This window comes from Cricetulus griseus, chromosome 3 (assembly GCF_003668045.3).
Source record: "Cricetulus griseus strain 17A/GY chromosome 3, alternate assembly CriGri-PICRH-1.0, whole genome shotgun sequence".
Taxonomy (NCBI): Eukaryota; Metazoa; Chordata; class Mammalia; order Rodentia; family Cricetidae; genus Cricetulus; species Cricetulus griseus.
Genome location: NC_048596.1, coordinates 194,956,404 through 194,980,089, shown reverse-complemented (window position 1 = coordinate 194,980,089; position 23,686 = coordinate 194,956,404). Strand labels below are relative to the sequence as shown.

Here is a 23,686-nt window from a genome sequence, read left to right as displayed (position 1 = left end):
AGAGGGACTCAGAAGCAAAGAGGTGATAAGTTGAACCTCTTCTATCCCAAAACAGAACATCTTGGGGTCCTGAAAATCCTGTGCCAAAATAGCCCCAGCAGGGGCTGCACTAAAAAAGGCCAAGTGTTCGGGTTAATAAGGCTTTTAGGATTCCTCATGCAGAGACAGCGGTGCTCAGGCCTCTCCAGGCATCAATTATAAGAGCATAAAACTTTGTGAAATGGAGAAAGGGCACCAAGTTCACGGCACTCACCGGCATCTGATGGGTCCTCCCCCTCCCCCTCTGAACCTCCCCAGTTCTAACTGCCGTGCTTCCAGCTGCTCTCCACTGCCTGGTAAATACCTCACAACTCCATATTAATAAACAGTATCTATTTATTAATGCTTTTCTCAAAACAGAGAAAGGAAAAGTCCAGCTTAGCATGTCTGGTTTATTACAGACTACAGAAGGCTACTTTCCCAGAGTCAAAGCTACTGCACCAAATTGAGTTGTCTCCCCAACAAAGATGGTTGTTTCCTGTGGCAGCTGGTGCAGACTGGAGCTCCAGATGGGCTTCCTGGGGGTGCATTGGGTGATTTTCAGTTTCTTGATCCATTGCTTGGGGGTGGTTTCCAGCCAATGGCATTGAGTATAAATGAGTGAAAGACTCAGTTTCCACATGGAGGGTACCAGGTATTGGTTTGTTCACAGGCCCCGGTAATCTTCCAGGAGCCCCCCTGTAGTAGGGGTTAAACTGCCCTTATATGTTACAGACACAGACTGAACCAGAGCATCATGGGATTCTCTGAAGATCTCAGGGCAATGGAGTTGAGTCAATCCTGGCTACTTGGCAGCCCCACTCTGACCTGTTTTATTTTCCCTTTTCTGTTTCTTCCTGCCTTCCTCTCCTCTATACACCACTCTTCCCTCATACCACTGCCTCTATTCCTTAGCCTCTCACTTGTTACTAAGCTTCTATATGCTCTGGACTGACCAATTGTATGCATTTCCCTCAAAATACCCTGGCTTCTCTGCTCCTATGCCACATAAGCTCTATTCCCATCATTTGACTGGAATGGACTTCTCAAAGATGACTTTTCCTGCAAACCTTGGGTTTTCTTTCTTTGTCAACATCTTTCTTCTTCCTTTCCTTCTTCTCCTCCTGGGAGTTTCTCCCTCCTGACATCCCTTAGTTTCTATTTGTACTTCATAACAATCCAGATTGTTTCTTACCTTTGTAGTTAGCTGAACCAATTTTCCACCATCCATCTATCCACTTAACCTATACATTGATCCTATATATCCATACATAATCTTCCCTTCCTTTCATCTGTCACATATAATATTCATCTTTCTATCCATCCATCCATTAGTATATACATCTGATCATCCATCCACCCCAGCTACCATCCACTCATTCATCCAAGCAACTACCGTCCACCCATCTTCTCATCCAACCATTAAGCCACCCAGCCACCCAGTCATCTGAGCCAGTCACCTGTCAAATTATCTATCCATCCTCTCCATCTGTCCATCTTTCCATCCTCTAACTCATTTAATAAGGATCAAAGCTGAGGTCTGCTATGACCTTGGGCAAATGACTTTATTTCTCTAATCTTCTAACACTTCACTTATAAAACAAGAAAAAAATAAAAGAATGGCATATAAGACAAGCCTGGACAATGAGAGATAGTTCCATGACAGCCTCCAAAGCCACAGAGAAACCCTGTCTTGAACCCCCCCCCCAAAAGATGAAGAAGAAGAAGAAGAAGAAGAAGAAGAAGAAGAAGAAGAAGAAGAAGAAGAGCATATAAAATTGTTGTCAGGGTTACCTGCAAGAACAGACATAAAGAAATATGATTTAAATATGTATTTATTTCAATGATAATCCTCATTCACTTAATAAACCTTCAAAAATGGCCTTCTTTCTTTCATTTCTCTTTCCTTCCCTCTCATTAACCACTGAGCCTCTAAAATCAGACTTGGCCTTTCCTACGATTTTCATTAGTTTGCAAGTTACAATCTTGCCTTGGTTCTTCCCTGATGCAGTACATCTCCCACCCTGTCCCCAGATCCATTTCTCAAAAGCATCATTCTCTTTCCCCAAACCACCTCATGGTCAGGATATACAAAACACCATTTTAGAGATGGTTGAGAGATATTTTTCTTCACACACTTTTTCAACTTTCTTATCTTTTCATTATGAATGCAATAAAAACACATCAATGGAGACTTGTAAACTAAAGGGGGAGGGGGCACTAAGAATCTCATTGCATGAGTAAACCTGCAGATAGCAAATCAATAAGTTTCCTCTCTTTTCTATTCCCTTTCCCATAAGCAAAGGCTTGCTCTGCTGAGAGGATTTGACAGTACATACCATCTCATGCCTGGTGTTCATTTCTCACTTATTATGGTATTTCTCTCCTTATCATCTTCATAGCCATCTTCTTTAATGGCTGTGTAATATTCCATTGAGCTGCTTAACCAATTTCCATTTGCTAGAAATTTAGCCTATTTGTAAGACGTTTAGAGCACCAGGCACAAGGCAACCACTCAATAAAGGTTGGCTATTACTACTATTTCCAATTTGAGCTATCACCTATAATATATAGAAATATTTTTGCGTAGCTTCTTCCATACTTATCTGTTTCTTTAATACTTAAATGAAGATTATGGGCCCAGAGGGCATTCCTGGTTTTATGACTTTTGATTCTGATTCCAATAGACACAGCTTGATCCCTCCCACATCCACCCACATTTCCTCTGGCCTTTTCACATATGGCTTGTTCAACTTCCAACTGCAGGAATCTACACCTCTGTTGTGAGGTTTTTCCATGAACAAATGTCAATCTACCCCTGGCAGGGTACTGAGGACAGACCAAAGAAATTCTTCCACTCAACTCCTTGGCTTGCTGAATTAATGGGATTACTGGGGTTACTAATAAGAGCATGGGTGAGGGGTTACTTTCAAGACTGTGGGTGATTAAAGAAATCTATGTGCCACTGAAAAGCCTGCTCCAGCATGGGTGATGACTCAGGAAAGCTGCAGCCCTAGAGCTCCTTGCTTACTTTGAGGACTCCTCCAAAAGGCTCCACTCCATGGTGATTGCTTGCTGATCATACAACTTTGGACACGGCCTTTGTGGGCCTTGTAAATTCCTTAGGTTCCTGGGCCTCATTAAGTTTCCCTAGCTTCCTGGGGAGTCTTATACCCCAATTCCCCTTTCCAAAAGAGATGCTTTTGGGGCTAGATGAAATAACTAAGTCCCTTTGCTTGGTGCTTTCTCTGAGTCCAGTACCCATCTCCAGCAACTCATGAGCCTCAAAATTGATTAACGTTTGGGGCAGCCTTCAGGCAATGTCAATGCAGACCTTGAAATACTTGGTGAGGATGCTCCACCCCAGCTCCCAAAGGTCCCCAGAATAGTTAAACCCCAGAAACCCACTAGTAACTGGCTGAAAACAGCACCCTCCGGTTACTCTTTCCCTTTGTTCCCCTTGCCTACTTCCTCCCTTTCCCTTGGGTACCTTCCCACATGACTCTACTGAACTCAAATCCTCCCCTCACAACTTGCTTTGGGGAAAAGCTCCAACTAAAACTGATAATGCCACATATGTTGCAAACCCATGCTGTCTGTTCACCCTATCAACTCTAGAAACAGTCAACTTCGATTTTTCTGGGTCTTGCTGTTTTCTCAGACCAGATGTTTACAAGGTACAGTAGAGTACCCCTAGCAGTGATACCAGATGGGGGTCATTGTCCTCATTTTATAGGCTCCCAAGTAGAGGCACAGACAGTATGAGTCACTTGCCCATGGCATTTCAGGCCCACAGTGGTAGGACTGGCAGTCAAACTGTAATTCTGCCTTCTCCCCACGGTCCAGAACTCTTAATGGCCATGGTGTCCTGCCAGGCACTTCCTGCAGCAATCAGAAGGGCTTGTGGCTAAAATAACAGCAAAACTATTAATAGCTATCACCCCGTTGTACAGATCCAATTTCTTCACCCTGCATTTGCATTGACCGGCTCTCAGAGCTGTCGGCATTGCCTCCTGAGCATGTTATGAGTGTTTCTACCTGGACTTCTTTTTCCCTCAAGCTCGAAACTCCACCCCCTCTCCCTTCTCTGGCTAGGTTCTATTTCTCCCACTGTGGACTTGACTTCTTACTGTTTTCATCTCCCTCCAACCACACCTGTAACTGCTACCCCTAATTCCTGTCTGCAGCATCTGGAGATGGAATAGTGATAAGAAACACCTCATAGTGCCAAACAGAAGCACCCAGAATTGTTCAGACTTCATCCAAGATGGGGAAGCAAGGGTATTTCTCTATGCTCTTTTGACCTCCTGCAACTTCCTCCTTCTCTTTCTACCGCCTAGACCCTGTCAGCTGCCTTCCGTATGTCTTGGAAATGTCAGAAAGATTACCCCAAGCTTGAAAATAAGACCCCCTGAACATGGCTTGAGCACAAAGTCTCTGCAGAGGCCTTGTGTCTCAGCCCTTCTCTGATTTGCTCTGATCAAATGTCAGGCTTTTTGAGGTCAACTGGTCAAATTTGTCAATTAAAGATACAAATACTTTTTAGCCTATGGTCCAGAAACCCTGAAGATAGTATCATGTTGCACATTAACCACTTTCAACGTAACTTTGAAACCTTATCCTAGCATTCTTCTGTCAGACCTGTTTCCCAAATACTCTTTGGAGTCATCATAGTATCTTATTAGTTTCTGCATAGATGAATGAGTTACAGAGAACACACTTGTCCTTTGAAACCTTAAATGCAAATGGTAATATCCTGCCAGCTGTCTTTCCACAGACTCATCTTTAGATGCTGGCCGCTAGTGAAAACGGGGCTGGGGAGAAATAAACCATCCCTGCCTTTGCTGGGCAGGGTGGAAACAGTGCTTTTAGGCCAGTGCAGCTCCACCTTAGGCTGACTATGATTTGGGTTACAATCTATGGTTGTAGGGTCTGTTCCTGATTAGTGTAGGGTGTTGAACAGCATCTCCAGCTTCTGCTTGCTACCTGCCAGCCACACCCTACTCCCCCATCTTACAAGTCTCCAGACACTGATTGCCAAGTGCTGCCAGGAGCAGTTGCTCCTGGTGACCCCACTTCACATTGCAAGGAATCATAACAGATGTCAAGAGCATCTTCAGACATTCACAATGACACCCAAAGGAGTCTTCCTGATGAGCTCACAATACCCAAAGAGATTCTAGAAGTTTCTTCCAGTTTTCAAACCACCACAAACACAGAGTGCTGGGCCCACTCCCAGTGACTCAATTCAGACCAGAGACTATTTTGGAGGCCCTCTGATGGTGCTGACACAGAAAAGACCTTTTGGGGGCCCATATCTAAGATGTTGGCATCTTGCTTGCCACTGTGCATGCTGTGACTGACTATCCTGAGAGATTTCCTTACACCCAGGGGTTTGGAAAGAGGATGCAGCCCTTGGGAGCACCTCTTTACAAGCTCAAATGCACACTAAAGTATCAGAAATGTCCATTTATAGAACCGTCAACCTCTACCTGTCTTTCTTCTCTGGGAAACTCACAGGTTTCCCAGAATAACACACAATATAACCATGTTTTCTACAACCCTTATTAACCCTCTTGTGGATCCTGTGTCTTTTTAAAGCATGCTACAAGGTGGCACAACAAGAAAACTGGTCAATGAGAGCAGAATCAAACCTTCACATAGCTTTAGTTATTCTGATGAAAGTCTAAAAACTAGAGGAAGAAAGAGCTGGAGAGATGGCTCAACAGACCCAGGTTTGATTCTCAGCACCCCTGTAGCAGGTAACAACCATCAGTAACTCTACTTCCAAAAGATTTGATGCCCTCTTCCAGTCTCCATTAGCACAAGGCATGCATGTGGTACACAGAAATACTTGCAGGCAAAACACCTGTACATATAAATCTTTTTTTGTAAAATAAAAAAGTAGGAGAAGAGACTGAAGAGTTGGCTCAGTGGGTAAGACATGCACACACACACACAGACACACACACAGACACACACACAGACACACGCGCGCACACACACACACACAGACACACACACACACACACACACACACACACACACACACACACACACACACACACGGAACTAGGCAAAGCTAACACTCTCTCACCTAACACTGGAAGACTAGATCATAAGCCCTCCAGGCTCTGAAGTTTATGACCCCAGTAGTTAGCTACCAACCCAACTACACCTGCTCCTCAGAGCTGCAGACCTATGAAGGCACAGACAGTCCCCAAGCTTTGCCTTCACAAAGCCACAAACACACACATTGACCTGAGCCTGGCTGGAAGACTAACCCGTAGTTGCCCTTTCTGGTTGCACTGGGCATAGCTAATGACTTAGTCACTCTGTACTTAAACACAGAAGAAAACGCAAATAACTTAGGCATTTGTGAGTCATCCCCACAGTGTGGGGGCCTGGGAACTGCAGGACCCTAAATAGTTGGAGGTGGTGTCCTTAAGTGGGAAAGCAGTGAGTCCTGAATCTCAGGACAAGACCCCCAGGAGGTCCCTTCCCATCACCATCCTGTCTGTAGGAGTCTTTGTCTGAAACATTGAAAGTTTATGCTGATTTGGGTAAATCCTGAATCCTTCTAGAAGATGCTATCAGCTTGAGCATAAGTCCAGTTAGCATACCAACCAAGTTCATTCCCTTCTCTTCATCCTGCCCCCTATGTAAGGGAGGTTGGCATCCTGGAATTGGTACAAAACATACCCAGACACCAAATTCTCAGCACAAAGCAGATTCATTGCCCCTGAGGGGTATCGGGTACAAAGGCGGCAGCAGCAAGCAAACAAGAGAAGCTAGAGAGGACATTTCTGTAGGAGTGTGTGTTTAGAGGGGAAGTCTGTGCTAGGGTGAACTGGTAAATCCTGATTGGACATGCTAGCCAAATAATGAATTTTAATTGTTGGACCTTGGTGCTTTGTCTCAGGGATGAGTCAGTAGCCAAATCAGGGAACAGACCTTGGGGGCTAGCTTTATGAATGTAATCTAACGGTGTTTTAGCAAAGGGGGAGAAGGTTAAAGGGTAAGACCTGCCAGCTCCGTGTTTGCCATGCGTGGGGCCTGCTAGAGCCCTTCACCCCACCCCTCTCTTTCTGAGCTGCTTGGGGTGAGGAATGTCTTCCTCCTCCAGTTTCAAGGTTTCCTGCCAGCCCCTTACAATGGAAAGTCAGGTAGATGAAGAAGATCCTTACTGCACGTTACAAATCAGCAAAAGAGAGGCAAGGAGCCCTGGCTTTGTTCCAAATGGGCTATGGTTACCTGCAGCCCCAGACCTCACAGGTGACTGCAATTAGATGAATCCAGCCTACAAAAATCTGTACTGCCAGTATGAGTGCTATGTAAGCCCAGGCTACCCAGTTCTTGATCCTGGAACTGCATCTTGCACACACCAAGTTTCTCATACCCTTGTCTCTCTAAAGCGAAGGGGATAGGACAGTGTGACAGTTAATTTCCAAGGTCAACTAGATGGAAACACACTGTTGGGTCTGCCTGTGATGGTCAAATGGAGAGGACAGGCCCACCCTGAATGTGACTGGCACTGTCTTATGGGCTGTGCTGGGGTCTAGGACCAAGCAAAAGGGAGAAAGCACACTGAATCCCTGCATTCATCTCTCTCTGCTTCCTGACTGTGGACGCAATGAGACCAGCTACCTCATGCTTCTGCCACCATGCCTTCCTTTCCATAACAGATTGTATCTGGAAACTGAGTCAAAATAATCCTTCCCTTTCTTACATAGTATCTTCTTGGGTATTTGGGCGCAGCAATGAGAAATGGTTAACTGTTGTGATATATATAATATATATATATATATATATATATATATATATATATATATATATAATAAAGCCACCAGAGCCAATAGAGCCAGACAGTGATGATACACACCTTTAATCCTAGCAGCCATACTAGCTAGCCATAGTGGCCAGGTGGTGGTGGCACATGCCTTTAATCCCAGGACTGAGGAGACAGAGGCAGACAGATCTCTGTTAGTTCAAGGCCACAGTGAGTTACACGAAGTTGATCCAGTCTAAAAGAGAAACAGCTCACACAAAGGCGATCTCAAGCACTTGGGATCATACACCTTTATCCCCAGCACTAGGGAGTTAGAGACAGCAGTGATATGGCTGGGCAGAGAGAGGAATATAAGGCAGACAGGAAGAGACAGGAACTCAGAGAAATAAAGTCTGAGGCTTGGTGAAGAGCATATTGCCTCTAAGGACTGTACTCTGAGGATTTGTGGAGATAGGATCACCCATTTCAGTCTGAGGTAGAGGTAAGAGCTACTGGCTGACTGCTTTGCTTTTCTGCTCTTCAGTTTGAACCCCATTATCTGTCACTGGGTTTTTATTATTCCTGTTACAGGTAGCTAATACCTGTGCTGTGACTAAGTTCCTAGAAGTAAAATGCAATGGGACCATTTGTCTTAGTTAGGGTGTCTATTGCTGTGAAGAGACACTATGACCACACCATCTCTTACAAAGGAAAACATCTGAGGTGGTGGCATACAGTTCAGAGGTTCAGTCCATTACCATCATGGCAAAAGAGCATGGCAGTGTGCAGGTAGACATGGTGCTGGCTACATCTTGATCAGAAGTCAACAGGAAGTGGACTCAGTGTGACACTGAGTGAAGCTTGAGCAAAAGAGACCTCAAAGCCAGCCCTCACAGTGAAACATTTCCTCCAACAAGGCCACACTTACCTCAACAAGGTCACACCTCCTAATAGTGCCACACCCTTTGGGGTCCATTTTCTTTCAAATCACCACACCATTCATGGTGAGTGCCTGCAGGAAAGTTCCTGTGTACAGGCACCAAGTACCCGGAGCCCTGAGCCTGGGCTGCCCTGACCCAGAGTTGTTTGGTTTTCTGTCTAATCACACTTTAGTTTTATTGACACACAATTAAAATAATATGAATTGCACCCCATCAAAATATACATTTCTGTGGGTTTAGATGTTATGCTCATACGATGGTGGGTACAGATCACCACTACTATCCCATTTCTAAACATTCTTAGCACCCCAAAGAAACCCCGTGTCCATTCACAGTCCTTTCATTTTGCCCTTCCCAAGCCCTAGGCAACCACTGATTTGTTTTCTGTTTCTGTGGGTTTGCCTACTCAGGACCGTTCCTTCCATTGCATAGACTCATATAGCACATGGCCTTTTGTTTGAAACTAAGTTTGAATCTCCACCCTGAAGCTGTGTGACCTTTATCGGGCCTCCAGGACCTTCCCATGTGGGCAATGGAATCAGAGTAGATTCTTCGTTACGTGACTAGTTGAGCTGTACATTCAAAGCTCCAGAGAGGGGGTCACTCATAGCTAACACCTCACATGGAGGTCACCTCACTCATAGCCAAAACTGCACATCCAAAGAAGCCTCACTCAGAGTCAGCATCACACAGACAGCCACCATTTTTGTTATTGTTACTTTTGCTTTTGCAGCTCTCCTGCCCAGAAGCATCACATCTGGCTGGGATAAGAGATAAAAATGAGGTAGAACACAAAAGAGAAAATACTGTTTGCCCTTCCCACTTTGTAGCCAGGTGAGGAACATATGATTAGGAGCCCAGCTTAAATGAGTGCAAGGAGTCTCATCATACACACATTTAACTATCACAAATCTAGTTCTTTTCCCTGGGGGGAAAAAAAAAAACAGGAGACAGAAGGGAAAAGAACAATGTAACTACTGCAATTAAGTGTTCTGAAATTATATCTTGCCTGTATTCTTTGTTATGCGCTGTACATGGCTGCATGCATTATACATTTTTCTATATTGATTACAGCACAGACTTGCATACACAAAACCACGCATACTGCACTTTAATGGGCAACTTCAAAGATTTCAAGGTTAATGACAACTCTGTGTTTGCTTTAAACCCTGACTTTATAACCCAACCTCTGAGTAAAATTCAACTCCATTGTATGTCAACAATACCAATTTAGAATTATTCCAGATGAATTAAATCAACAATAACAAAGAGAAATCTCTCCAGATGAATTCAACCAACCAACACATAGTCCAAAGCTGGATGTGAGGCTGCAACTAACTCAATTTGTTCAACACCCCTTCACCAAGCACCATTTCTGTCCTCTCCAAACTCACAAAAACAGCATTGCTTGAATGCAAACCACATGATCACAGGGGCCAGGGAGTGGCAGATCTGGGTTAAGGAAACATAGGGATATAGTAATCTGTTACCAGCAGCCAACAGAGAGTCAGTAGCTGTAGTCTCTCTCCCTGCCCATTACTTGTTGGCTTTGTCATACTTCATAATACTCATTGCTACGTGATGGACAGCATATGTTCCCCTTCCCATTTGTGTCACTGTGAGTGCTCACCAGGGGGCAACTGGTCTACCTTACTCACTTCTGCATTCCCGGTGCCTTGAAGGATGTTGCACACTTAGCAGATGCCTGCTAGGGATGACTTACTGAATTGAAGAGGGACATTTCTTTCATATATTTTACTTTACTCCCATGTACTGTCCTCCAGACATCCACTGTCCACTCCTCTCACCCCAATTTTCTTACTAGGTAATTATATCAAAGTAGTGTCTTTGATACGTTCTGTATCAAAGACAAGGTTAAGGTAGTAACAAGGGGCCTTAGTGGAGTGTGACCATCTAGTGGGAAAGAGAGCATCTAGACATGTGTGCTCACCCCAAATCGGAAGTCTCAAAAAAATGCCCATCATATGAGGAGATGGTTCAGTTGATAAAGCTCAATCTGAAGGCCAGGATTTGGATGCCCAGAACTCACATAAAACCAAGCAGGTATGGTGGCCCCTTGTAATTCCTTCACTCACAAGCAGAGAGGGGATCCCCAGGACAAGCTTGCAATCTAGATGCACCAGAACTGGTGAACTCTGACTTCCGGACCCTCAGTAAATAAAGTGGGCAGTTATCGAAGGAGGCATCTGTGTCAGCTTCAGGCATCTACATGCACACACATGTTTCATAGGCAAACATGCATACTCATACAAATAATGCATACACACCCATCCCTGCACATGCTCCCACTCACATGTAGACACACATACACACTCACAACAAGAAAAACAAATAAACAAATAAATATTTTCATGTCCATTACCATAGTCCTTTCTTCAATCATTGGCTCTATTTGGGGAGGTTCCAGGAACTTCTGACAATAATGAATAGCTAACCACATACTGATGCCAGGGCAAATACTTGCATGCCTCTCCATTTCTCTGCTCAGGAATCTCCAAAACCATGTGTGCTCTACCAAACCAGCAAAGTTTCAACAGAGAAATACAGAGGAGTGAATGGAAGCAGGGGAAGAACACCAGCAGAAGGTGGGCACAGGTGGTCTCTAGCTGCCTGTCATTCAGGGGGATGATTCAGAAATTTTACATAGTTTTCCTGTGGGGGTTCCAGAAACCATGAGCTTATGTCCCACAACAGTATTAGATCAGTGCCACAGTCATCATTGATTCAGTGCCATCCCTTCTGCTACATCTCCCTGTCTCTAATCATTCAACTCTGAGCCCCTGGGTCACCTTCCAGATCAGCACTCTGCACCCAAGCCTGTATCTCCATTGCTACTTGGGAGAACTCCATCCATGATGGGAGCACCAGGGCATATTTGAACAGCAAGAAAGCCTTAAGGGCTATATAGCCTTAATCACCAATGAGGGCTCAATTAAAGCCTGTCTGAAAGCTGCTCTGAGAATGTACCCAGGGCTTTCACAGAGACCCGTGGCATAGCAGTGGAGTCCTGAATGAAGGAGCGCTCTCTCTCTCTCTCTCTCTCTCTCTCTCTCTCTCTCTCTCTCTCTCTCTCGTGTGTGTGTGTGTGTGTGTGTGTGTGTGTGTGTGTGTGTGTCTTGGGGTGGGGATGACTGGGAACCTATTTCCTTGCCAGTGCTCTTGACCTTAATCACTTGTAAATATCTTCATGCCTCCTCAGGCCTCCCTGCATTTCCAGATTCATGTGTGTATGTATGTATGCATGTGCGTAAAGGTGAATGTGTAAGTGCCTGTGTGTGTAGGTTCATGTATGTGTGTGTATGCATGTAGAAGGACAAACTCGGGTGCTTTTCCTCAGGTATCATCCACCTTGGGATTCTTAGGGGTTCTGATTTGTTTAGAGACAGTCTAATTAGGCAGTCCTGGATGGCCTGATCCTCACTCTGTAGGCCAGGCTGGCCTTGAACTTACAGAGATCTACTTGCCTCTGCCTCCTGAATGCTGGGATTACAGACATGTGCCACCAGGCTTCCCTCACTTAAGTCTGTCTGCTTCTGAGATAGGGTCTTTCATGCCACCACACCCATCTTTCCTTTTTGTCATTTTGATTCTCGTGAGAAGCTGATCCATTTTGTAGATGAGCCCACTAAGTCTCCTCTGTTGAAGTTACACTGTGAATGAAATAAGGTCTTAAAATAGCTTCCAGTTCACATTGTGTGGGAGTCAGTTAATAATAACTTTCCAGATACCCATTGTGAATGTTTTAGGGAACTTACAGGTCGGTAGATGGAAACCACCCACAGTGGGAGTATTTACACCACAGAAATGGTCAAATAGTGCAAACCACATTGTTTAGATCTTTGAGGGGAGAGAGAGAGAGAGAAAGAAAGAGTGAGCCAGTTGTTCGGCGTTTAGCAAAGCCCCATTGCCTGGCACCCAGTTGGATATTCTCCTGTGCTCAGAGCGTGGAAGCCACTGACAACACACCAAACTCTGGAAGAAAGGCTTGTTAGCATTCGCCAAATGACTCTGAAAGTGCTAGATCATTATTTGCTTCATGTTAGAAATATTTCTAGTGCTGCTGATTGAATGTTCACAAAACCATTAAAAGGCTTGGCAAGGCTCCTCTCAAATATCTTTTGCATGAAAAGTCTCAGAGATTGGTTAATCGTAGAGGCTTCACCTGGGTCACCCCAATCAAGGACATATCTAGGCCCCCATGGTGCCCACCCCCAAGTCAGGCATATATATATATGGGAACATCCATATAATGGAGTCCAGATGCCTCTCTAAGCACTGCATGGTTTGGCCAGCACCCCCGCCCTGACATACACACAGGTGCTCAGCTAATGCCAAGCACCTGTGCTCTTCTTTGAGCAGCAAGTTCCCATTAGAACTGAAGCAGGATCCCTTACCCTCAGGCCTTGTCTGACATCTCTAATCCAGCCACCACAGGTCCTCCCCACAAATGCCCTCATCTCTTTTTCTCACATGTCCTGTCACCTCTCTAGATGTCTCCCCTCCATAAGCTTAGGGTATAATATCTTCTCGAAGCCATATCCCACTCCAGACATTTACTGCACTGAAGATGGGTGACCTTCTGAACACGGAACATGTCCCTCCACATCCTCCCCTTGTGACCTTCATGGCTACCTATCATTTGGAAACACTGACACTCTTTTCTTTTCTTTTTTTTTTTTTTTTTTTTTTGTTTTTTTGAGACAGGGTTTCTCTGTGTAGCTTTGGAGCCTATCCTGGCACTCGCTCTGGAGACCAGGCTGGCTTCGAACTCACAGAGATCCACCTGCCTCTGCCTTCTGAGTGCTGGGATTAAAGGCATGTGCCACTAACGCCCTGCCAAACACTGACACTCTTAAAGTGACCAACAAAGGCCCAAGGGCTTGCCTTGGCCACACCCCTAAGGCTGGCCTGTCCCCTTCTGTACAATCTCCAACCAGTCTGTGCCTTCTTCCTAGAATGCCTCTACCATTCCTACCCTCTCCCGGGACTCGGTCAAGCTATGTCCCCACAAAGCTTTGAGCTCCAGCATAAGGCTGCCAGAGAAGCCCCCCAGGCCCTTTTTCTGGGTCTGTTGCCTTTCTTATTTCCAGTATGTATCTGTTCATCCCTCCTTGTTTGCTGAGTTCCTACTCTGTGTCAGGCACTGTTGAGAGCCACAGAGATACAGACTTGGATGAATCAGATGACAACAGCACGTGCCATCATGAAATGGTTATTTCAGTAAAGGAGAAAAATAAAAACAAACAAACAAACAAAAAACCCAGATAAGCACAATATGTGTGGTGGCATGGCCTCACACAACCGTGTTGCCTTCCTTTGCAGTGGTTGTCTCCCTTTTAAATTATTCATTAATTGATATTGATCCCCCCTGCCAAGCAGAGCCCCAAGAGAACAGAAACTGAATCTGCCATATTAGCAGCAGGACCCTATACACACCAGTAGAGCACAGTGGGCCTGAACAGATATCTTAGATATTTAGGGGTGGACTAGTCCAAAGTGAGCTCTCCTAAGGTCAATTTACTTTGATCCTGGGACCGAGGATGGAGAATTCCCAATGGCTGTCAACCCTCACCACACCCCTTTGAAAAATCCCTATGTACCTGCTTTTAATTTTGAGTTAAACCAAGGGCCGGTTGATTTTTTTTTTTTTTTTTTTTTTTTTTGTAAAGGGACAGATGGCGTTGGAGTCCAGGCAATCTCAACTCTGTTGTTAAAGCACAAAGCAGTCATAACAATTCTATAAACGAATAGGTATGGCTTCAGTCCAAATGAACTATTTATAAAAACAGGCTTCAGGCAGGAACCAGCCCACAGGCTATAACTTGTCACCTCTGAGTCAGATGTCCCCAAATGCCCACAGTTCATGGTAGTTGAGGGGTAAGCCTGCCCAGCCTATCACAGCTATGGATTCTACAGCAATGCTCAGACACTCTCTACAGAGGGACAGAAAGAGTCTCCCAGAAACACATGCTTCCAGAGTACACAGCTACCATCTCTGTCCTGTATCACGTAGCACAAATGATTCTCTGACACCTTGGAGAGAAGCAACAGCAGCCTGAAGGACCAGGAGGCAGGTCTGATGAAGGCTCAGCATTCCTTTGCAAGCCTCCAGGCTCTGCAGGAGGCTGAGCTCATTTCCCACCCTGCCTGGGCATGTGTCAGGGCTTCTGCCCTCCACCCAGTCCAGCTTGTATTCAGCTGGGAGACACAGGGTCTTTGTGCCCCTGCAGCAGATCGGTGACACTGGCTGGTGTCTTTGAAATTAGATGTGACATGCTGAAACATGCCTATTGCTAATGTTAATTTTCAAGAACTTGACTTCAGCTGGCAGTGGGGGGAAAATCACTTTACTTCTAGAATGTGTAGTTATATTTACCCTCATTTGGGAGGATCTTTAGCTATGGCAGGCAAAATTCCCCAGAGGCCTGCCCACTACAGTGGGATGAGACACACAGGTTAGTGTAGTGTTAATGGAGCCAGAGAACCTCAGCCACAGCACTAACACTTTGTACAGGGCTACCGTGGGCATCATCAGCTGTTCAAAGCAGACACAGGACATGATGGCAGCTTCAGGGCAGCACTAGCCATGTGGAAACTTGAATGAGAAAAGTCCTCCACTGGCTCAGGTATTGGAACACTTGGTTTCTAGAGGTGGCACCGTCTGAGGAGTGAATGCAGCCTTGCTGAAGGAAGCATGCCACTGTGGGTGGGCTTTGAGTTCATAGCCTTGCTCCACTTCCAGTTTGCTTGCTGCTTGTGTTTGTAGTTGAGAATGTGATTTCTCAGCTTCCTGCTCCTGCCTCCTGGCTGCTTTTGCATCTTAGTGTTGAGGGAATAATATACCAGTGTTCACATATATCATATCTCTAACATAGCATGTTTCGCAGGAACTCGGGGCTGCAGGGTGCTGCTTGTCCTCCTGTCATTACTGTGAGCAGAGCAATGGCCTGGGTATTGTTCATCCCCAACAGCACTGACAATAATGTCCTGGGGGGAGGAGGGGTTGTCTTGGTTCCAAAACACACATCTGCATTTGATCACAGGGATGTAATAGTCACTCGCTCCTCCTTTTCTTTGTCATCATAACTGTGTGTCACCACTCCTATGTGAATGTGTAGTGTATGCACAGGTACTGCCTGAAGGGGGCAGTAGTGACTCAGCTGGCGCCAACCAGCACTGCATGGAAAGAGACCTTAAATAGCCAGGGCCTTGGTGTTTTCAAGAAATGCAGGAAATCTGGATTGTCTTTTAAGTGTACTGATGCCATGAATTTTAAAAGATTGGTGCCACCAGTTACCTCTGTGGGTTTAAGCTGACCAGCGGCTGCCAGTCTGAATCCCTGCCCAGAATCTGGAGTTGAAGAGTTGGGAGAGATCCCATCTAAAAGACAGGTGACATGAAGTTCACTTGGCTAACCCTCAGTCAACATCCCCCCTGGCTCTGGCTAGGTGGGAACAAGTCTGAGATGCCATTTCTCCATGTTAGCCTTAACCCAGAACTCTCATCCTTAGTCCCAGGACACAGCCACTGTCCTGTCTCTTTGGTGGTAGAGGAGACAGGCCATGGGGAATTGTGCTGGCAGCATCCCTCAGGAGGCCAGATTCTCCAGGGCATCTGGACACCTCGCTGACAGCTAAATGGAAGGAGGACCCAAACCTCTGGCTACATGATTTGATTCTACTCGACTCATCATTGTGATTGGATGACAGATGAATATCTATCTCCCTCTCCTTTTCAAGAGGTGCTGGAGCACAAGCTGTGACCAGGTAATTCACTCTTCCGGTAGGTGTGTCTTGGTGAAAAAATTATCTTCCTTCCCAGGCAGAATGGTTCCTGCCTCTGCTGACTAAAGAATAAACCCAGGTCCAACTAAAATCAAAACACCAGGAAATGTCCAGACTTCCTCCTGGTTCCATGATGCATTGTCCACAAAGTCCTTTGAAAATTGTCCCTGCACTCACCCTCTAGGGACCCAGGGTGGAAGAATAAAGATAGAACAGAGGCCACAGCAATAAGGAGAAAGGAGCAGAGAAGAATGAAAAGACAATGGGAAATGACAGACCCTGCCATCCAGGACAGACAGTGTGCAGTAGAAAATCCAGAACAAAAAGTGTTTCCTTCTGATGGACCTGCTTTGCTTCAGCGGAATTCTCCAGAATATCAGCTGCAGGCTCAGAATTTTGTAAGGCTGTGGATGGAGCCCCCTTCTGGAGAAAAATTTTCATCAGGTACAAAACAAGATCAAAACACACAAAGATGGGCATGTGTGCACACACACAAGCACAGAACGATTTCGGGCTGTTAAGATAATATGCCTGTCATCAGGTAGGAACCGAAAGCGTAGCTTAGTCTTTTCCTTGCCTTCCACAAAATAGAAGTTATCTGGTCTCTTGAGTAGCTGTGCTTTTAGACAGAAGGGAAAGGTAAGATTTTCAAGACTTGAGCTCTCCCTCCATCTAGAGAGTTAACTTCAGGTGGCCACAGCCAAGTCCTAGCACCTGAAGACAGCACCATGCTTGGGCATGATTTTTTGGTGGCTGATTTCACTCTAACGCATGGGGGAAACTTCCAGAAGGAAATGATTTTATTTGGGAGGGCTCAGAGAGGAAAAGGGAAGAAGGCAGGATAGTAGAGGGCAGATCTGCTAAGAGAACCTTGAAGGCTTCCAGTAACTCGGTGGAATTACACAAATCCAGGTCACATATTCAGCCTAGTACTGTATTAAAAACTATTTTGGGATTTGCTAAAAATATTTATAATGATGTTTAGATATGTGAACTTTCACCACTGTAAATCAAACTTTGTCTACTCCCATGTTTCTCTGGAACCTCTGAAATAGTGCAGGCTGCCACAAGTGGAAGCCACAGGCTGGGGAGGGGGTGCCCCCTTAGACTCCTGGTCCCTCCCACATTGGAAAGGTGCTGCTCAAGAACCAGGGTCTTAATTAAAACAGAGCAGGCAGAGTGGCAGCCACATGAGAAGATGTGGAGACTCCCTTCAAGTCCTGAAAGGCGAGAAGCTCACTCTCAGAAACAACTTTCCACTTTAAACCAACAGCACAGAGTCCCATGGAATACTTTGGGGCATTCTGGAGAGACAGTTTTCCAGACCTGAGCCACTCCCTAGAAATTAATTCTTGGGGGATTGCTCATGCATTGTGAGAAGCTGGGCCGGGTGGAAGTGCTGCCCATGGGAGTGGACAATCCCATCCACAGTGGAATTTCTAACTAACGCTTCTCTGTTCATTTGTTGCACATTCATGACAATAGCCAAATTCCAGCCACTACTTCCGGGACAGGTTTTCCCTGAACACCCCAGGGGAGAAGAGAGGTCTTCTAGCCATTATTGTTTAGAAGCCCCCTCCCAACCCCCAATCCTCCCAAATTTGGAAAGTGACAAGTCTGCCAATGAGCAGCCAGGGGCTGATAGCTTCCAAGCTGGGCCCAGTGCCTGCTGTATGTATGACTGTGTGGAAAAACACACACAGGCTTGCCCTAGCTCCTCAGGGCAGTGACTAATTTGCTCTATCACATTGCTTTCTCCTTTCTTCTGTTTTCTTTCTGCCTCCGGAAACTTTGGGTTAGGCTTGTTGACTCAAAGGCTCCGAGACCACCCATATACACACCCACTTTTCTGGACGGCACAAAGAACCCCCTGCACTTAAGCCCCTTGCTGGTGAACTCCATTGCACCTTGCACAGGTAGACATAGAGACTATTTCCCCTCCAGGTGCTACTGTCAGGAGAACATCAGTTACCATCCTAATGCAGATTTGCGCTCCGATTATGAACAACAATCAAAGACAGAAATAAGCCCCTGGGGGTTGGCCACTTATTTCCAATTCAGAAGCAACTGAGTGTGCTTTCAAAGCCACCTGTGCCAGCCTGCCTTGCAGGAGGAAACACACTGGTTGCTTTGAGGGGGTGTCCTGTTTGAAGCCCTTCACCCCAGCCCCGGAGGCTTTCCCAAGCTCTCCCAGTCGGCTTTGCCCATAGGAAAGCATCAGTTGGGATGAGCCCTGGAATCACACTGAGGGAGAAATACATACTGAGACAGGATTATGAAAGTCCTGGGTAAGGCAACGGTCCTTGCCCCGCATGCCACCAGCCTAAGGCTGCCTGTTGCATGCAGCCTTGTCCAGCCAGCAGCCCAGCAGTTCCAGAGCTGATGGCAATGGATTCTTGGACTGTGGAGAACCTGGAAACTCAAATAGGGTGAAGAACTTGCCCATCGTTGCTCCACTAGCAGCAGATGTCAGGAAGGATCTGTCTGGATCTTTCCATCCAGGTATACTCTGCCCCACCTTGCTAATTGGGAGACATACAATCTTAGGAATGGTGAGAGCCCTGGAGATGTGGAAAGCTGGTTCAAAAGCAAGCATAGGATCCATAGCAGGACCTCTAGAGAATTGGCAGGCAAATCCCCAGTAGGAAAAGAGAAACAACTGTGTGGACCCCAGGGCAGTGTGTCCACTGAAGATATGCCAGAAGTCAGGACAGGAGAGGAACCCTGGCCCGCAGCTAGCATCTCACTCTTACTCAGGGTCCTGGCAGGGCTCTCTCTCTCTCTCTCTCTCTCTCTCTCTCTCTCTCTCTCTCTCTCTCTCTCACACACACACACACACACACACACACACACACACACACACCCTTAAGTCGTTTCTATGATCATTGCATTTCTGGGGTGCTAGCACCTCTCCAGCAGCCATCTCCCCTTAGAAGGTTGCCTGTAGAACCCCGACTTCCTTTCTTCTTTCCCACTCCCTGCTCAAACATGTGTCTTTTCCTCTGGCACCCAAGAAACCTGGCCAGAAACTCAACACCCATGCCTGGGGCATTCCCTTTCTCCTCCACTCTTCTCCACATGACCCTCCACTTCTGTTCTCACCCACTTGTAGGCTGCTAGCTCTGGGTCCCAGAGGGTGCCTAAAAGGACAAGGAGGGACCGAGTCAGTGTGCTCTCTGGAGCTTCAGTCCCCAGGGGAGTGCTGGGCGTGCCACCTTAGCCTCCAATGCCTCTGGCCTGTCCCTTAAGCATTGCTTTCCTATACCCAAACTTCCAGGGATCTCCCAGCTTCAGCCCGGCTGAGGAGAGCCCCAGGCACGCCTCTCCTGCTCTGCCAGCCCTGCCCTGGAACCGCAGCGATCTGGAGGGTTAGCAGGCAGCTGCAGCCTGATGGGGAGGCTTGAACTTTTTCCTTGCACTCAGCGCCACCCGCCCAGGGAAGACAACAGAGGCGGTAGCCTGGGCTCTGGCAGGAGCTCGAGCTGGCTGGACAATGGGGGCCCAAAGAGCTGGGGTACTGGGTCTTCACTCTGGAGAGGGGATCGCGCTCAGGCCCTTCCGAGCCCCGGGCTGGAGAGCCAGAGGACCCCAATGCGGAGCGGCGGGCGCCTGTGCCTTGAAAGACAGCAGCAGCCGGGCTGCGGAGATCCGCTGGCGGGAGGCGCCTTGCAGCTCACAGCGGGTCTGAGCGAAGAGAGGACGAGCGCCCCGGGAAGTCAGTGATGCCAGCTCTGGCCTCTCCCAGCCCGGCAGCCCAGCAGCTCACGATCCGAACGCAAAGGCTCTTCCCCGGCAAAGACGCCGGGCTAAGTGGCAAGCACAATGCCCAGGAGTCGCCTCGAAAGGAGTGTGTATCCGATGCACGAGATTCTGGAGGAGGCGAACCAAAGTTACCTCACTTGATGTCAGCCAGGATGTCGCCCCTGCTTGCAAAAAGGCTCTGTCCTCTCCGGAACGAGCGTGTACACACACACACACACACACACACACACACACACACACACACACACACACACACACACACACCGAGACTAGCCGGCATGGGGAGCCAGGCCCCTCTAAGATCGGAGCTGGGGGTGACCTCGCATCTGAGCGAGCCGAGTCTGGTCTGTCTGCACGGCCGCGCCAGGAGCCGCGCGACCCTCTGATCGCTCTTGGCCATCGCCAAACAGGGCGATCCAAATGCAGAAAGCTGGTGCAGAGCATGCAGCCAACAGCTTGTGTTCCCTACCTGGGACAGCAGAACGCACAGGGCGAGCGGAGTTCTCAGCTGCATCTTGCCCGACTAGAAGAAGCGCCTGGCGGCGTTTGCATTCACACACGCGGCTGCACTGAGCATATTTTCCGTGGGAGCCAGCCTTTGAGGAGAGGCTCTGCCTCGCCAGCCAGCCAACTTCCCAAATAGATCAGCAGCAGCATCGCGAAAGCATTGGGTAGCGGCTGATGACCAGGACCAATGGCTTTACAAGACGGATTCCTTCATAATGCTCCCTCGTTTTGCATGGCAGATAGGGGCGAGCACCTCGCAGGGCGGGGTGGGGAGAGCCCCCTAAGAGCAAGGAGGCGGCACACTAGATTTTTTTTTTTTTTGACTCCTGGGGCCCAGCCTCACAAATCAGGCTGGGCAATGCCAGCTGATTCCACTTTCCCTGAGAACTGAAATTGCACCCGGGACTGGCAGCCACTTCTTACACAGCGCAAAAAGATTCTCTTTATTAAAATGTTAATAAGATCCACTTTATTCCCAATAAATCACATAAAATGACCCCAGCAGCCCCAGCCCTCTCTGTCCTTAAAGCCTTGCTGGTAGATTTCTTTGCCTTTGCTCCCCATGGTCCTTTTTTTTTTTTTCTTTTCCTTCCCCAAAGTGGCTCTGCCACAGTGGTGTTTGGTGTTTTTCTGCCATCACACAAATCACAAAGAGGACAGATCAATTCTAGCTTGCAGGAAAAATCCATCAAAGAGCAATAGATTTTATTAACTGCTCAGGTGAGAGTGTGACTGGCCTCCACTCCACAAGCGTGCACCTGGCACCAAAGCCAGGACCATGACTTGAACAAATTCTGTTTGTCCCCCTGTGGATGTGACCTTTCAGCAGCCCCGAGTTATTCCCAAGGGCTCAGAATAGTGTTAGCTATGGCTCAAGGAATTTTACAATTGAGGACCCTGGAAGATTAGAGCAGCAGGGGCATGAATGGTGTGCCATTCACAGAGATCTAAGGCTAAAGCAGTACAGACCTTATTTTCATGCCCCCTTCTTCCTAAAAGGCCTTATGCTGTTTTACAATAAAGGGAATTATACTAACTGAGATAGAAAATCTGGGCCACAGGAAAGTTGAGAAAACTACAATGTGTACTTTCCAAACTACAACTGCTTTGCTGTGATTTGGATATGAGCTTCCTAGTGGCCAAAGCAATATGATAAATGAGTGACATTCCTTTGGTTGCAGAAATGTGTCTAAGTTACATTCTATACTGGTATAAACGCATTATATGGCATCTGTCATAGCAGAACACTGAGCAATGGACCATGCTCAGATTCAATGGGTTTGAGAAATAGTCCAATATCTATCACAGGGCCTGGAACATGGAGACAGAGATTGTCATGTATTAAAGAATAGATGGCTAAGTTAATCAAGAACTAGCAGAAGGTAAGGAGGAGCACAGAGTCGGGAGCCTAACTAGCTTGCTGACACCCCAGCTCACCAACACCCCAACTCTACAGCTGCAATTTGCTCAGACCCTCTGTGTCTCTGTCTTCTGGCTAAAACTTCTAAACTCCTAAGGTCACAGTGAGGATTCAATGATGAATGGCTGCTCCACACATGTAAACTGACAGACTGTCTAAAATTCTTCCCTTGACCACTCTTTGGTCATAAGGTCATTGCATATGATCCCAAGGACATTGATGGCAATGCTTCCTGTCTATGGCTTGGTTGCTTTAGCCATTTGCACACCCTATAGACAGCAATGCCACCCAAAGAGCTCACAAAGGATGCTGAGGAAACTGCTGCCTCATCTGTTCATCTAATTGCCTAAATAGCGCCATCTGCCCAGAGCATTTAATAAATATGGTCTTTAGTAGATGATATGACATAAGAGGACAGTGTGAGAGCCATGTGTATGGAAATCCACACCCATGTTGCTGTTCACAGATAAAGGACAAGCATGGCATCTAAAAAGATTCAAATAAAGACACCTGGAATCTCTATTAGTCTCTGTTCTAGAAAAACAGCCATCTGGTCAACCAGGGGCCAGGTGTCCTGAGACTAGAGATTACAAGCATAGTCAGAGAAATAGAAAGTGAGGGACAGCTCAGCTCAAAGGATGGCAAACCAAGGTGATTGTGCACTGGTGGACTAGGACAATCTTTCCTTATCTCCATAACAACAGCTCTGTCCAGGGAGGCCCTTTTCTGAGTAGAGAGGGTCCTAAGCTGCACTCAATAACAATTTGGTGCCTTGCCTTTGTATTTTGGTCAGCCTTCCTGTGCTTTACCCAATCCATCACCCTTAATGCCTCTCACCAAATATATCCAGACTTCCACCTTCTGAGTAAATGTCAGGGCTAGACTTGTTTCCGATTGGGGTGGGGCAGGTGAGCAGATCTAGCTAAGAAGCTGTGATTGGGAGTGACATTTGTCACGGTGAGGCTGGGGTGCTTCATGGCCAATGACAGACAGGTTGGTTGGTTTCCCTGGCAATAGGGATCAGAGACATTTGTGCAAGTTCCTTTACTGGGGAATATTCTCAGGGAAACTTCTGCTGGAAGAGAGCATAGAAACAGATGTGAAGAAGGTGCACTTACAAAAAAAGGCCCTGTACATCTCAGAATAGCCCTTCAGAATTGGCCCTGATGGAGTTAGAAATATATGGTTCTTGTCTTAATTGGGCCAGCAGTGAGATATTCCCTCAAGCCATGAGTGAGATGGTTTGGCTTGGCCAAGGGCAGTTCTCTAGCCTGACCTCAAATCCATCACACACGTACATAGCTGAGGTGATGGCTTTGTGACTTTGATGGTTTCAGCAAAGACAGATGCAGCTTGTGGACAGAAATCTTAACCATCCCATACCAGCATTCACCAGCATCCCTGGGCTTCTGTACTGGGAACTTCTACTATCTAGCAGAAAAGCAACAGCCAAGTTCTGCTTCTA

The 23,686-nt window shown here is 46.7% G+C and overlaps 1 protein-coding gene across 1 annotated transcript in view; it reads right to left on the bottom strand.

Moving 5' to 3' along the window:
• The window catches only part of Cdh13 (cadherin 13), a 997,178-nt gene extending 976,332 nt beyond the window's left edge, over positions 1-20,846 (bottom strand). The window contains 1 exon segment of the mRNA XM_035442709.1: positions 20,764-20,846. Within this exon segment, the coding sequence (XP_035298600.1) occupies positions 20,764-20,846 (83 nt within the window).
• Between the last annotated feature and the right edge of the window lie 2,840 nt (positions 20,847-23,686).